Genomic DNA, 16,025 nt, shown 5'->3' on the forward strand with positions numbered 1-16,025 from the left:
GGCACATGTTTGTATTGAACACAGGATTCGGAATTTGCAGTGAGCCGAGATCACACCATTGCACTCCAGCCTGGGCAACAGAGTGAGATTCTGTCTAAAAAAAAAAAAAGCCAGTTCTGTTTCTCCGTTGCCTAGTGTCACGTCAAGTCCTCAGCAGTTACCTGTGCTAGTAGCTACCATCTTGGACAACACAGACCTGGAACACTTCCACCACCGAGAAAAGTTCCAGTGGACAGCACAGCTCTACAAGTCACACTCTCTGACCATCTGTCACATGCCACATCCATCAACTTTACTTCAGTGAACACTCAGGGACTTCTGCTCTTCTACTGGGAGCCCAGGCTGATGCCCTCATGAGGCCTCAGGACAGAATATAAAGCCAAGTTTGGGTGGGCAGTAAGAAACACTGTAGTGACAGTGCCTACAATGTAGTTTCATGCCTACAATGAAAGAGCTGGGCTCACAGACTTTATCTATGGGTCTTTCTGGAACTGAGATTCTAGAACTCGGAGTCCAACAAGGAAAAAGGTAATTCATGCACTCTGGGAGGCCGAGGTATGGATCATGAGGTCAAGAGATCCCAACCATCCTGGTCAACATAGCGAAACCCCATCTCTACTAACAATACAAATATTAGCTGGGTATGAGTCGAGATCGCGCCATTGCATTCCAGCCTGGGTAACAAGAGTGAAACTCTGTCTCGAAAAAGAAAAAGGGTAATTCGCTATCTAAATGTTACATTTACTTAATGGAACTCAAACCAAAGGAAAAATGCTCTTCTGAGACTTTAAAGGCTATCCGAGAACTTGCATCAAATCTTTGGGTTGGATCAAAAGGAGAAGACAAGGTCCCACAGTAGCAGGGCTGTCTAAGGTGGGGCTCAAAAAGGCAAGCCCCTCCCTTTGTGAGTCCACATTTTTATGTGCCCAGATCTGGGCTAAAGGTGTAGTATAATCCCCACAATAACTCTAACACAGGCACTACTACTATCTCCATTTTACAAATAAGAAAATGAGGCCACCAGGGGGCAGTAGCTCCCTGTAATCCTAACACTTTAGGAGGCCAATGTGGGAAGACCACTTGAGCTCAGGAGTTCAAGACACCCACCTGAGCAACACAGTGAGATCTTGTCTCTACAAAAAAAATGTTTAAATTAGCCAGCAATGGTGGTGAGCCTGGAGTCCCAGCTACTCAGGGGTGAGGCAAGAGAATTGCCTTAGCCTGGGAGATAGAGGCTGCAGTGAGCCATGATCACACCACTACACTCCAGCCTGGGAGACAGAGCAAGACCCTGTCTCAAAAAAAAAAAAGGAAAAAAGAAAACAAAAGTTGAACAAGGTTAAGGAACGTGCCTAAAGCCATATACCACCTGCAAGAGCTGGGATTCAAACCGAAGCCATGAGCTTCCTTGGACTTACAATGTGCCAGCCACTCCACCAGCCACTCGCTACACTTGATTTAGCCTCAGTTAGCCTCAGAACAACACATGAGAAAAGGGGGGAAGAGAAACGTTAAGCAGTGTGTTTCAGGTCACACAGCTAGCAAGGGGCAAAGGCCAAATCCACCCCCAAGCCTAGGATTGCAGAGCTGCCCATAACCACTGCCATCATCACCAGCCTTAAAAGCCCCTATCCCTTCAACAGTGTCTGAACTGAGAACATGTGACCATTCTAACTGTCCAAGATGGTGGGGATATAGGCGTCCTCACCCCTGCTGGACTGTGACCCGTTAAGGCGGGGGCGGAATTTTCCATGCATCAGTTGCCCTCCTGGTGCTAGTGCTATGCTTCTTGGTGGTGTCCAGCGAAGCCCTGTTAAATTCATGGGCTTGGCTATAATGGGCCAGGAGTCTCCTCTTTCAGCTTGGGGTGTTGGCTTGGATGTCCTTAAAGGGCTCCCCATCCTAGTTCAGTCACTCTCCAGTGTCCTATCATTTCTCTGGTCAAGCCCATGTGACCACAGCCTTCTCTTCACAGGCCTAATCCTACCACCACTCCCACCCACTCTTTTGGCAGTCATGCCCTGCACCTGAGACTCACCTGCTCACTCATGAAGGGGACAGCCAGGCATCCTGCTCGCCAGTCATCTGGCCAAAGCAGCCACTTAGAAACAATATGCAATTGGCCAGGCCCGGTGGCTCATGCCTGTAATCTCAACTTTGTGAAGCTGAGGTCGGAGTTCAAGACCAGCCTGGCCAACATGGTGAAATACCATCTCTACTACAAATACAAAAATTAGCTGGGTGTGGTGGTGCACACCTGTAGTCCCAGATACTCAGGAGGCTAAGGTAGACATGCTTGAACTAAGGAAGCAGAGGTTGTACTGAGTTGAGTGTGCCACTGCACTCGAGCCTGGGTAACACAGCAAGACTCCGTCTCAAAAAAAAAAAAAATCTAGTAACTGTTAGAACCTGGGTGAAAAGAGATAACATGTATGAACTGGCTATTCATCATCCTGAAGAAGTAAATAAAAGCCCAGCCTTCCACAGGTAGATTTAAACCAAGACTTCCTTCATTCAGGAGAGGTGTGAGAAGAACACTGATCTGGAGTCAGAAGACCTGGGCGGGGCTGTCCCTGGAGCTCCTGGAGCAGGATGACTTTACACAATTATTCAACTCTTGAAACCGCCATTTCCTCCTCCATACAGGTAGAGGTGGCCTTCCTGACCATCAACCTCCCAGGGAAGCTGGGCAAACCAAGTGAGATCAGACAGGTATAAACTCTGCAAACCAGGGAGCCCAAGGTTCCCAGCCAATACTCAGCAGAGCTGATTCAGAGACCTGATGCAGGCCGTCTGTCTCCAGTTACTTCCATTATGTTTGCTCCGCTTTCCCCACCTCCAGAGGTGATGGGGCCAGGATAGCCACACAGCCAAAGTCAAAGGGCAGGGCTCCGCACAAAGATGATGCCTCTCTGGAAAAATCAAACCGGCAGGAAAGGCCCTCGACCAGCCCAGAAGAGGGCCTGAGACTGAGGGTCAAGGAGTTTCATTGACCCAGGACTATATTGCTATATGTCCATTGACCCAGGAATATTGCTATATGCCGAGCCTTCCGGGAGAGGTCAATGTCTACGGGAACGTTACTTGCTTTTCTTGGACTTGGCTTGAGCCCAAGGTCAATCTGTGATGCCCAACTCCCAAACGTGAGGCACCCACCACCAAAACAGCAGCTCTCACTACTGGTAGTTCATCAAGCAGGGTAGGATCGGTCGAAGTCCATAGTGCCCATGTGCAGTGGCTGAAAACCTAGACTCCTTGTCCTCACTTAGCTCATGCACAAATGCCAGCCTGCATCTGCTTCCGATTCTACCGAAGGGAACTGCAGAGTAACCTTGAGGCTGCCCTCCCCACCTCCTATGGGAAATGAGCTTGTTCATGATCTCCAGCCTCCAGCTTCCGCTGGGGGCTTGCATCTATCTACTCAGTACCCGGTGGAGGAAGCCGGCGGGGGCGGGGGGGGGGGTGCCCTAGAAGGACAACCCTTTGCCCCTATTGTGTAAGATGCTTTCAGGCCCAACAGACCACTGATTCCCTTTTCTTGATAGTAAACTGTCAGTGGCAAACAGTATTATCTGTTCTTCCTTTCAACACCCGCCCTCCCCTAAACCGAAGCAGTGCCCTGAAGACGGTAGCTCTGCAGCCTCCTCCCACGGAGGCACCCACCGAGGGGCTCGCCCGGCTCTGGGCACCTCTCCTTCACCTCTGGGGGCTTTGGTTGGCGCAGCACAACCGCCGAGGTAACGATCCCGAATGCTCCAGGAGGCTAAGCAGGACCACGGGGCTGAGACTCCGAGATGCTCGGGCGAGGCCCGGGGCGGGGCAGCCCGCGGGCGCCGGCCGCCGGGCTCTGGAGCTGTGCACGGACCTCCACCCGCCCCGTCCCTGCCCGGCTTTCTCGCCCAAATGGCCGGTGGCGCAACCGCCGCCCTCAAGAGGCGGCTGGGAGGAGCCGGCGGAAGGCGGGCGGGGACCGCCCTGCTTGTGCTGCATCGCAAGGCGCATCCCGGCCGCTGGCGGGCGGGGTCCTGGGCGGCGGCGCGGGAGGCCGTGCCGGGAATTGGGGACGGCCTCGGCGGGTGGGGACCGCAGGGCCGAGCTGGGTAGGCCGGGTGGCCTGTGCCGGCGCCGCGCGAGTCCTCTCTTACCGGCAGATCTGGATGGCGGACGGCGTCTCGACGTCTGGGCCCGACATGCTGGCGGCTGCGGCGGCGGCGGATGGCTGCAGGAGGGCGCAGGTGTCTGGCAGGCCCGGCGCGGAATGAATGAGCCGGGGCGGCGCCATAGAGGGGGAGGGCAGAGGCGGAGCCATGGCGCCGGCGAGGCGGAGCCTGCGCGCCGGGGGCGAATCTAACGCGGCCTCCCCGCGCAGGCCCCGCCCCCGCGCAGGCCCCGCCCCGCTTCCCGTGCCCCGGGCCGCCAAGGCCGCCGCGGGCTCGCGCGTGTGTCCGGTTCTGACGCCGTGAGGGCCGCGGCGGGCGCCGCTTCCAGAAGGATCTGTGGCGGTTGGGCCGCGCCGGCACGGGAAAGGCCCGCGAGCCGTGGAGGCCGCGTCCGACCCGGTGACAGTCCGGAGAGAAGCGGCCGAGTGGCGTAGGCGGAGCGGACGTAGGCCTCGCTCTCCGCGCGGCGGTAAATATTTGTGCGGGGGCGTTCCCGGCCGCCCGCGCCGCCGATTCGCTGCCGCGCCCGGTGCCTGGGCGACCGGATGAGGTCACGGCGGAAGGTCCGGCCGGGGCGCCTGACTGTCTGGCCCGAATCCCACCCCGCCCCCACCCCACCCGGGCCCCGGTCGCCCGCATCCGCGGCTCTCTGCGATCCGCCCTAAGAGAGAATGGAAGTCTGTTTCCTGGAAAGGAGCATTGGTGGCGGCTGCCGGGAAGCACACGGGCGCGCACACGGGGAATGGAACGGGGTTTTGCTGCAGCGGCACAAAGCGTCACGAGGTGGGAAGGAGGAAAGGCCCGCGCCTGTTCACACTGCCGGATGCGGCTTTTCCCGGCAGCGCTGAGCGCCAGCCTGGAGGTGCACGTGTTGCAGCGATGAACCCTGAAACATGCAGTGTTTTACAGCACACGGATGTGACCCGGAACGGAGTCCAGGCTACTGGGGGTCACCAAAAAAAAAAAATAAATCCACCAAAAAAACATCCTAGAGGGGAGAAGCGGCCGCACCCACGTGCTGGAATGTCAGCTTTTTGCTTCCTAGCCAGTTTGACCTTTTCCGAATTTCCACAGTACACATAGATTTGTACTCACATCTTTAAATGAAAACCCACACAACTCCAGCTCCCCAGTGCAATTTGAACAAGCCATTTTACACTCAGCTAGGTAGCTCTAAAGGAACTGTACCTCATCCTGGTCACCGCTACCGGACCGTGAAGGCAGCCCACAACATGGTCTATAACTCCCAGGAGCAGGGGCAGCCCAGGTCAGAACTCCGTGATTTCAGGACTTTTTTTACACCACGAATTTCCTTTTTCTGTTTTGTTTTTTTGAGACGGAGTCTCGCTCCGTTGCCCAGGCTGGAATGCAGTGGTGTGATCCCAGCTCACTGCAACCTCTGCCTTCCAGGTTCAAGCGATTCCCCTGCCTCATTCTCCCCGTCGAGTAGCTGGGACCACAGGCATTCACCACCATGCTTGGCTAATTTTTGTATTTTTAATAGAAATGGGTTTTCACCATGTTGGCCAGGCTAGTCTCAAACTCCTGATCTCAGGTGATCCTCCCGTCCCAGCCTCCCAAAGTGCTGGGATTACAAGTGTGAGCCACTGTGCTGGCCACAGAATTTTGTTTTCTCATGAGAATCAAGTTGATGCAAGCAAGTTGATCAACAGCCTGCAAGACTGTTTAAACACCACCTCTTCGCAATTGAATCCTGAAATGGTTGGAAGCAGTAACTAGATTTGGAGCTGCAGGCAAGATAATTTCCCTTTAAAAAAAAAAAAAGCTTTTGAGACAGGGTCTTGGCTCTGTCGCTCAGGCTGGAGTACAGTGGTGCAATCTCCAGAGTTCAAGCAGCCCTCCCACCTCAGCCTCCTGAGTAGCTGGAACCACAAGCACATCCCACGATGCTCAGCTACTTTTTGTACTTTGTTGTATAGAAGGATCCTCACTACATTGCCCAGGCTCATCTTGAACTCCTGGGCTCAAGTGATTCACCTGCCTCGGCCTCTCAAAGTGCTATTATTATGGGTGTGCATCACTGTTCCTGGCCTGGCAGTTTCCTTACCTGTGATATGGAAGTGATAGATCTCTTCCTGTCCATTGTGAGGACTACCTGGAAGGCTGAGTTAGGGCCTTTCTTCCTCCTCGTCAAACCTTCAGTTTCTCTATTCCGCTCTTCTCCAACTGTGAGTGCAGCCAGAATTTACTAAGACCCCACACTCCCTGTATAGATGTGCTTGCATTACAAACATTCCATTTAAAATCTGCTTGGCATGGGGGCCTGCACCCATAGTCCCGGAAGGCTGAGGCAGGAGGATCCCCTGAACCTAGGAGTTTGAGGCTACAGTGCCCTCTTGATGGCACCTGTAAACAGCCACGGCACTCCAGCCTGAGCAACATAGTGAGACTCTGTCTCTTAAAGGAAAAAAAAAAGTTCAAATTCTGACTGGGAGACAAATTAGGGACCAAAAAAGCTGGATTCCAGCCACACATTGAACCAGAGGGACACCTAGACTGGAGAATGGGCGAGTGGTTTAGGATGAAATAGCCTATGCCCTCCAGAGTGAGGCCAAAAAGTGATCTGGAACGGCTCCTATGCTTCTGGGAAAGGGTGTGGCTACTCTTCTGCCTGAGACAGCATCTGTAGTGCTGCTCACATCATGGCCCGCGGGTGGTAGAGGGACCCGGAAAGGATAACAGTACTGCAAGGAGAAAATAGTGCTCCAAATTATTTACTTTTAAGGATGGCAGTGGGGGTTCCCATTCCTTAGCAAAAACCTTGTGAATTATTTTGGCCATAGTGCTAATGGATTTTCACTTTCCACAGCCTCTCACCTTCTTGTGTTAGGCTCTTTTCTACTTGCCTCTCAAGCTACTGGGCCATTTCTATCCCTGCTTTCAGCAAAACATCTCAAAAGAGCTGCTTACACACACTCTCTTCTCTCACCTCTCCTCCCATTCTCCTTTGAACCCATTCCAGTTTGGCTTTTTATTCTACCGGTCAATCTATCAAGGTCACTAATTCCCTCCAAGTTGCTAAATCCGATAATCTGTTGTCAGAAGTCATTTTCCCTGACCTCTCAACAACGTTGAGCAGATGTGACCCCTCTCTCTTGGAAGCACTCCTCCCTGGCATCCATTTTCCTCCCTTGCTGGCCACTGCTCAGCCTGCTCTCCTGGCACCGCCTCCCCACCTCCTCTCAGAAGCTTAGACAAGTCCCCAGCGGTGCTTGAACTCTTGAGGTCTCATTTTGTCTCATCACTTTACCTTTTAAAAAAAAAAAGGGAGGGGGAGGTGGGGAGGGATAGCCTGGGGAGAAATGCCAAATGTGGGTGAAGGGGAGAAAGGAAGCAAAACACACTGCCATGTGTGTACCTATGCAACTGTCTTGCATGTTCTGCTCATGTACCCCAAAACCTAAAATGCAATTAAAAAAAAAAAATTCAGACAGGGTTTAATTCTGTCAAGGCTGGAATGCAATGGTGCAGTCACAGCTCATTGCAGCCTCGGCCTCCCAGGCTCAGGTGATCCTCCCATGTCAGCCTCCTGAGTAGCTGGGGACACAGGGACATACCATCATGCCTGGCTATTTAGGGACCGCAGGCTGGTCTTGAACTTCTGGGCTCAAGCAATTCAAGTGCTTGAGCCTCCCAAACCATCTCAGCCTCCCAAACCAAAGTGCTGGGAGCCACTACACCTGGTGTCTCATCATACTATTTTTTTTTGAATGTTAGAAATTTCTTTATTATTACTTATTCTTATTAAGTGCCAGCTGAATACCGCAGAAAATTTCAAATCACCCTTGATAACACACTTTCTTTTCTCCTACCCGAATTCTTGATCAAGAGTTTCCCAAGTAAAGACATGCTCTTCTCTCTTCTGTATAAAACTTTATGAAATAAAAGCAAAAGATTGTGTATATCTTGCTGGAAAATGCTGCCCAGGAATCTGGAGATGGTGGCTGCCTAAGCTGCCTTCACTGTCCAGGTCCTGAAAGACTCTTATTCATGAACTGTCTCTTCACAAAGCAAGTCCACCACTTGCTGGGTTTATCATTCTGAGGGTCGAAAACTTCCTCACAAAGTCTCAGTCCAGTCTCTTGTCTTAGCTGTTGTAAATAGGCTCTCATCACTTCATCTTCCTGTTTGTTTGCAGGTTTGGCATAAATCGCATTAAGTGGAAAACCAGGCTCTCCAGGAATGGGAAAATTAGTGATTCCCAGTGTATACATTTCTTTCTCACCTTGGCTTTTGGAATTGCACTTTTGGAGTTTCTTCAGACACTCAGAAATGTAGAGAGTTATATATATATATCAAGGTCCTATCAGCTTCATTCTTAATTTCATAGTTCTTGAAGAAGACATTGGCCTTGAAGTAATAGATGGCTTCATCCACAATATCTGTATCTTTTGTCTCTCTGGGGGCAGGTCCTTTGAATTGACTTCTGATAGGTAACAGTGCCATGTTTCCAATGAGTTTGGTGTCAGGATCCATGAGAGAAGAATGGTAAGCCGGCATCTTGGCGGCGCCCGAGTTTCAAGAGGAGCAGGATCTCCTCATCATACTATTTTTATTTTTTTGAAACAGAGTCTCGAGCTGTCTCCCAGGCTGGAGTACAGAGGCACGATCTTGGTTTACTGCAGCCTCCACCACCCAGGTTCAAGAGATTCTCATGCCCCAGCCTCCTAAGTAGCTGGGATTATAGGCACCTGTCACCATGCCCAGCTAATTTTTGTATTTTTAGCACAGACGGGGTTTCACCATGTTGGTCAGGCTGGTCTTCAACTCGCAACCTCAGGTGATCTGCCCACCTCAGCCTTCCAAAGTGCTGGGATTACAGACATGAACCACCACACCCTGCCTGTCTCATCACTTTAAGTCCCATCTGTATAATGCATATCTCTGGCCAGCCCAGAGCTCTCACCTGAATTTCAGATCCGTGTGTCCCCTTATCTGCACCCAATCCCAGTTTGGCTGTGTGGCAGCCACCTGACACTTGCCTTGTCCTGAGACAGAACTAGCTGTCCCAGGAAATTGCAGTCCCTTCCCGCCAGTTGCTCAAGCTAAGACTTCAGGAGTCATCCTTGACCCCTCTCTCCCTCACACCCCTCATCCAAACCGTCAGCACATCCTGTAACCTCTACCTTCAAAATGAATCTGGGATCTGACCACTCCTCACTGTGGCATTCAGGGATCTGTCCACAGCCAAGTCCACGCTTCTGACCTAGTCGGCCCTCTCCCCTGGCGCTCATAGCTGCCGCCACCCTGAGCTCCTGGTCAGTCCTCGAATGTGCCAGTCTTACCTCAGGGGCTTCGCACTTTCTCCTTCCTCTGCCTGGACCACCCTTTACTCAGGCAAACATCACCTTCTAAATAAGGCCTTCCCTGGCTGTTCTCTGTTAGACACATGGCAGTCTCCCCACTCTTCCCCAGTACTCCCTGTTTTCTCCCTGGTTTATTTTTCTCCTTAGCATCTAACACTATTTAATACACATTGCACCTGTCTGTTTATCTTCTCTCCTGCAGCTAGAAGGTATAGGACAGGAACTTTTTGCTGTTTTATTCACTGCTGTATCCAAGCTCCAAGAAGAGTGCCTAGCACATAATAGGTACTCAATAAATATTTTATGAATGACTTAATAGAGATAATTATTGTACCAACAGCAGATATTTAATTATTTACTTATACTCTTAAGAAATATTCACAAACTGGGCCGGGAATGGAGGCTCACGCCTGTAATCCCAGCACTTTGGGAGGCCAAGGTGGATGGATCACAAGGTCAGGAGATCAAGACCATCCTGGCTAACACAGTGAAACCCATCTCTACTAAAAACAAAAAAATATATTAGCCGGGTGTGGTGGCATGCACCTGTAGTCCCAGCTACTCAGAGGCAGAGGCAGGAGAATCACTTAAACCTTGGAGGCGGAGGTTGCAGTGAGCCGAGATCTCGCCACTGCACTCCAACCTGGGCAATACTGAGCGAGACTCCGCCTCAAAAAAATATATATATATATATTCACAAACTCATTTCGTCTTTTTTTTTTTTTTTTTTTTGAGATGGAGTTTTGCTCTTGTTGCCCAGGCTGGAGTGCAGTGGCACAGTCTCAGCTTACAGCAACCTAACCTCTGCCTTCTGGGTTCAAGCGAGTCTCCTGCCTCAGGCTCCTGAGTAGCTGAGATTACAGGCACCTGCCACCATGCCCAGCTAATTTTTGTATTTTTAGTAGGGTTCGGGTTTCACCATGTTGGCTGGGCTGGTCTCGAACTCCTGACCTCATGAGCTGCCCTCCTTAGCCTCCCAAAGTGCTGGAATTATAGGTGTGAACCACCGCAACTGGCCCATTCTGTCATTTTAAAAAATCTTTAAATAGGCCAGGTGCAGTGGCTCACGCCTATAATCCCAGCACTTTGGGAGGCTGAGGCAGGTGGATCACCTAAGGTCAGGAGTTCGAGACCAGCCCAGCCAACATGGCAAAACCCTATCTGTAAAAAAATAAATAAATAATGAATCTATTTTTTTTAAAGAGACAGGGTTTCGCCATGTTGGCCAGGCTGGAGTGTAGTGGCGCAGTCTCAGCTCCCTGCAACCTCCACCTCCCAGGTTTAAGTGATTCTCCTGCCTCAGCCTCCTAAGTAGCTGGGATTATAGGAGCCTGCCACCACGCCTGGCTCATTTTTGTGTTTTTAGTAAAGACGGAGTTTCACCATCTTGGCCAGGCTGGTCTTGAACTCCTCATCTTGTAATCCACCGGCCTCAGCCTCCCAAAGTGTTGGGATTAGAGGTGTGAGCCCCTGAGCTCCACCTGTATCCTGTGTGTGTGTGTGAGATGGCATCTGTGTCACCTAAGCTGCAGTGCAGTGGCATGATCTCAGCTCACTGCAACCTCCGCCTCCCAGGTTCAAGCAATTCTCCTGCAACCTTCTGAGTATCTGGGATTACAGGCGCTCACCACCATGCCTGGCTAATTTTGCATTTTTTAAATAGAGACAGGGTTTTGCCATGTTGGCCAGGCTGGTCTCGAACTCCTGACCTCGGTGATCTGTCCATTATGGCCTCCCTAAGATCTGGGATCACAGGCATGAGCCACCAGGCCCAGCCTAATATTTAAGAAGGATACTTATGAAATTAATTGTGGTCATGTTTGGGGGAAAGGTCATTCCTTTTCATTTTATGTATTTTTATACTGTTACCATCTGACCACTTAAGCTATTTCATTATTTTTTCATGTCAATATGAAATACAGGGTATGAAAAAACAGGAAGTCTTTATACCCTGATGATGGGAATATAAGTTGGTACAGCCTCTTGGGAAAATAGTTGAAAATAATTACTAGGGCAGGGCATGATGGCTAACGCCTGTAAATCTGGCACTTTGGGAGCCTGAGGCAGGCAGATCGGGAAATCGAGACCATCCTGGCCAACATGATGAAACCCCATCTCTACCAAAAATACAAAAAAATTAGCCAGGTGTGATAGCATGCACCTGCAGTCCCAGCTACTTGGGAGGCTGAGGCAGGAGAATCACCTGAACCCAGGAGGCAGAGGTTGCAGTGAGCAGAGATTGCACTATTGTACTTCAGCCTGGGTGACAGAGTGAAATTCCATATGAAAATAATAATAATTACTAAAGTTAATAATTGCCATATCCTTCCATCAGCAACCCCACTGCTAGGTTTGTGTCCTATACATTGTGACTGAGTGCACCAGACATGCTTTAAAGAGGGTTCATAACAGCACTATTTTCATCCCAAACTGGAAAGAACCCAATTACTAGCAACAGTAGACTGGATAGCTATTTGGAAGGCCAAGGCCAGAGGATTCCTTGAACCCAGGCTAGGGTACAGTGACATGACCAAGACTCACTGCAGGCCAGGCATGGCGGCTCACAGCAGTAATCACATCATTATGGGAGGCTGAGGCAGGTGGATCACCTGAGGAGTTCGAGAACAGCCTGGCCAATATGGTGAAACCCTGTCTCTACTAAAAATGCAAAAATTAGCCAGGTGTAGTTGCATGCCCCTGTAATCCCAGCTACTTGGAAGGCTGAGGCAGGAGAATCGCTTGAACCTGGGAGGCAGAGGCTGCAGTGAGCTGAGATCAGGCCACTGCACTCCAGCCTGGGCAACAGAGTAAGACCCTGCCTCAAAAAAAAAGACTCAGGCTCTTCCCTATTGCAGCCATCACCGAAGTGGGAGCAGCCGAAATGAAGTTCAGTCCCTCTGTGACTTCCAACCAAAGCAGGAATTGCAAAGGCATTTCAATGCACCTTCCCACATCCGCAGGAAGATTGTGTCCTCCCCTCTTTCCAAAGAGCTGAGACAGAAGTACAACCTGTGACCCACGCCCATCCAAAAGGATGATGAAGTTCAGGCTGTACAAGGACACTATAAAGGTCAGCAAATTGGCAAAGTAGTCCAGGTTTACAAGAAGAAATACGTAATCTACATTGAACGGGTGCAACGGGAAAAGGCACAACTGTCCACATAGGCATTCACCCCAGCAAGGTGGTTATCACCAGGCTGAAACTGGACAAAGATCCTTGCATGGAAAGCCAAATCTCACCAAGTAGGAAAGGAAAAGGGTAAATATAAGGAAGAAACAATTGAGAAGATGCAGGAGTAAAGTGATTTTATATACAAGCTTTGTGGGTTTTTGTTGTTGTTTTGAGATGGAGTTTCGCTCTTGTTACCCAGGCTGGAGTGCAATGGCACGATCTCAGCTCACCGCAGCCTCCGCCTCCTGGGTTCAAGCAATTCTCTTGCCTCAGCCTCTCAGGTAGCTGGAACTACAGACATGCGCCACCATGCCCAGCTAATTTTTTTTTGTGTGTATTTTTAGTAGAGACAGGGGTTTCACCATCTTGGCCAGGCTGATCTTGATTTCATGACCTCGTGATCCACCCACCTTGGCCTCTCAAAGTGCTGGGATTACAAGCGTGAGCCACCACGCCCGGCCTTATGTCCCAATTTTTAAAAATTAATGGGGTATCCAGGATGTGAAGTAATGGGCCATTTTCTTTCTTTAATTTTTTTTTTTTGAGATGGAGTCTCACTTTGTTGCCCCAGCTGGAGTGCAATGGCCCAATCTCAACTCACTGCAATCTCCGCCTGGGTTCAAGTGATTCTGCTGCCTCAGACTCCCAAGTAGCTGGGTCTACAGGCATGTGCCACCATGCCCAGCTAATTTCTTGTATTTTTAGTAAAGACGAGGTTTCACTGTGTTAGGATGGCCTGGATCTCCTGACCTAGTGATCCACCTGCCTCGGCCTGCCAAAGTGTTGGGATTACAGGCATGAGCCACCATGCCCAGCCTTTCGTTACATTTTTAAGGAAGTAGTGAGCCTGCCTGGTGGCTAAGGGTGTGGACCATCCAGTCAAAATCCTGTGTCATAGCTTTACTTCCAACTTGGGCAGATCACCTACCCACTCAATGGGCAGGTTGCTTCCTCAGTAATGTGATAATAGTGCTGTGAGGACTGAACAGAAAAGGGAAGACATGCAGTTAGCATTCTAAAATATTGACCATCAGTATACTTAGCTCCATTAAACATAATAAAGGTCTGTTTTTGAACTGAAGAATTGGTTCTTGTGTAAGCTTGAGTCTAACTCAGAGCTCTAAAACAGAAGAGGACCAGGCTCAGCAGCTGACTCCTGGAATCCCAGCACTTTGGGAGGCTAAGGCAAGAGGGTCACTTGAGGCCAGAGGTTCAAGACCAGCCTGAACAACATATGGAGACCACCCCATCTCCACAAAAAATTTAAAAATTAGCCAGGTGTGGTGGCACACGTGTGTAGTCCCAGCTACTCAGGAGGCTGAGGTGGGAGGATCGGTTGAACCCAGGAGGTGGAGGTTGCAATGAGCCAAGATCATGCCATTGCACTCAAGCCTGGGGAACAGAATGAGACTCCGTCTCAAAAACAAACAAACAAAAATGGTGCGTGGAACAGGGCCTGGCGCAGCCTGGCATAGAGGAAGGGCTGTGGACAACTTTGTGAACCAGCTTGAGAAGCCAAGCAGCCCTGGGGGCCTGGGGACTGCAGGGATGGATGGGTTTGACCAGATGGGATTCAGATCACCTTGGCTCAAGGAGAACCCCTAACGGGTTCAAGCTGGGATTCGCGCAAGGGGAGGACACTGTAGGATTCTCCAGGGCCTGCCATCATGCCCTCCCAGGAATCATCCAGGATACAGCCAGAGAGAAGGGACCCAACTGCTCTGTTCACACAGCCGCTCTGTTTCTTTCATGTTAATGTACTCAGCTCTTGTGTTTATCCTCTGCAGAGATGATGGACACTGCATGATATGCCTCTTGTCCATGGAATTGAATAGACAAGACCCTGAGTCTGTTGCCAGCAGGGAACGTGAATAAATGCTGAAGCATAGCCTTCTGTTCCCAAAGGGCCAACACATCTCAAAGACAAACAGAAGAGGCTAGAGAGGCATGATGGCTCTCCCCTCTAATTCCAGCAGTTTCTGAGGTTGAGGTGGGCAGGTCACTTAAGCTTAAGAGTTCCAGACCAGCCTGGGCAGCACGGCAAAACCCTATCTCTACCAAAAAAAAATGTGTGTGTGTGTGTGTGTGTGTGTGTGTGTGTGTGTGTGTACACAAAATTAACCGGGCATGGTCGTTTGCACCTGTGGTCCCAGCTGTGTAGGAGGCTGAGGCAGGAGGATCTCCTGAGCCTGGGGAGGTTGAAGCTGCAGTGAGCAGCATCACTGCAGCCTGGGCATCAGGGTAAGACTAACTTAAAAAAAAAAAAAAAAGGAATAGCTCCCTGCTCCTAACTTAACCTTTTTTTTTTTTTTTTTTTGACAATGTCTTGCTCCATCACCCAGGCTGGAATATAGTGGCATGATCACAGATCACTGCAGCCTCAACCGCCTGGACAAAAGAGGTTCTCCCACTTGAGTCACCTAAGTAGCTGAAACTACAGGTATGCACCATCACTCCCAGCTAATTCTTTTGATTTTTAGTAGAGATGGGGTCTCAGTATGTTACCCAAGCTGGCCTCAAACTCCTGGACTCAAGTGATCCTCCTGCCTTGGCCTCCCCAAGTGCTGGTATTACAGGTGTGAGTCACCATGCCTGGCCTAACTTAGCCTTTGAAGTCAAGTGCTCTGACCCCAGAATGAACCACTCCAAAGAAACCCAAAACTCATATTTGATCCATTTGAAAGCAGGACCCATAATCCAAGAGGGAAAGTCAAAAATAAGTGGGTCAGCTGGGCGCAGTGGCTCAAGCCTGTAATCCCAGCACTTTGGGAGGCCAAGGCGGGTGGATCACAAGGTCAGGAGATCGAGACCAACCTGGTCAACATGGTGAAACCCCATCTCTACTAAAAATACAAAAAATGAGCTGGGCATGGTGGCGCGTGCCTGTAATCCCAGCTACTCAGGAGGCGGAGGTTGCGGTAAGCCCAGATCGCGCCATTGCACTCCAGCCTGGGCAACAAGAGCGAAACTCCGTCTCAAAAAATAATAATAATAAGTGGGTCATTTCCCAGAGAAGAAAAACAGCTCTATGTTTAGAGTAGACATAGATTCATTTCCCAAAAGCAGCATTTAGAAATCATCTCTTTGACTTTAAGTAGGTCAGACTTTGCATCTAGAATTATAGCCATGCCCAATGCCTGCAAATTAATGGGGTTAGTGGGAGGAGAACTTCAAAGTGACAAGACCTGTGAAATTCTCTGCATTGCTGCAAGGCGCTCGGTCTCTTAGTCTGTGGCCCTCTGGCTCCACCTAGGGGCCAAGCAAATTCCCAAGCGCGGGATTCCGTGCCCCACCCAGCCTCCTCCTACCTGGGTCCATCTCACAGGGCGGTCTTGCTACACAAATCACAAACATTCCCTCACTCCA

General features: G+C 50.3%; 1 protein-coding gene and 1 pseudogene across 6 annotated transcripts in view; both read right to left on the minus strand.

The window, feature by feature from the left end:
* Positions 1–4,641, minus strand: part of ACOT7 (acyl-CoA thioesterase 7) — a 123,518-nt gene extending 118,877 nt beyond the window's left edge. For 3 of the 6 annotated variants that reach the window (XR_013519756.1, XM_035307559.3, XM_078330231.1), the window contains exon 1: positions 4,146–4,641. Coding sequence is in view for 4 of the 6 variants with exons in the window: in XM_035307559.3 (XP_035163450.1) it covers positions 4,146–4,309 (164 nt within the window). In the remaining 2 variants the exon portion in view is untranslated. Of the gene's footprint in view, positions 1–3,700; positions 4,016–4,145 lie in introns of those variants that run through there. The other 3 variants (XR_004745695.3, XM_035307556.3, XM_078330230.1) reach the window with 1 other exon arrangement.
* A 3,363-nt stretch (positions 4,642–8,004) lies between these two features.
* LOC100895864 (actin-related protein 2/3 complex subunit 3 pseudogene) lies at positions 8,005–8,794 on the minus strand (annotated as a pseudogene).
* Positions 8,795–16,025: the final 7,231 nt, after the last annotated feature.

This window comes from Callithrix jacchus, chromosome 7 (genome assembly GCF_049354715.1).
Source record: "Callithrix jacchus isolate 240 chromosome 7, calJac240_pri, whole genome shotgun sequence".
NCBI lineage: Eukaryota > Metazoa > Chordata > Mammalia > Primates > Cebidae > Callithrix > Callithrix jacchus.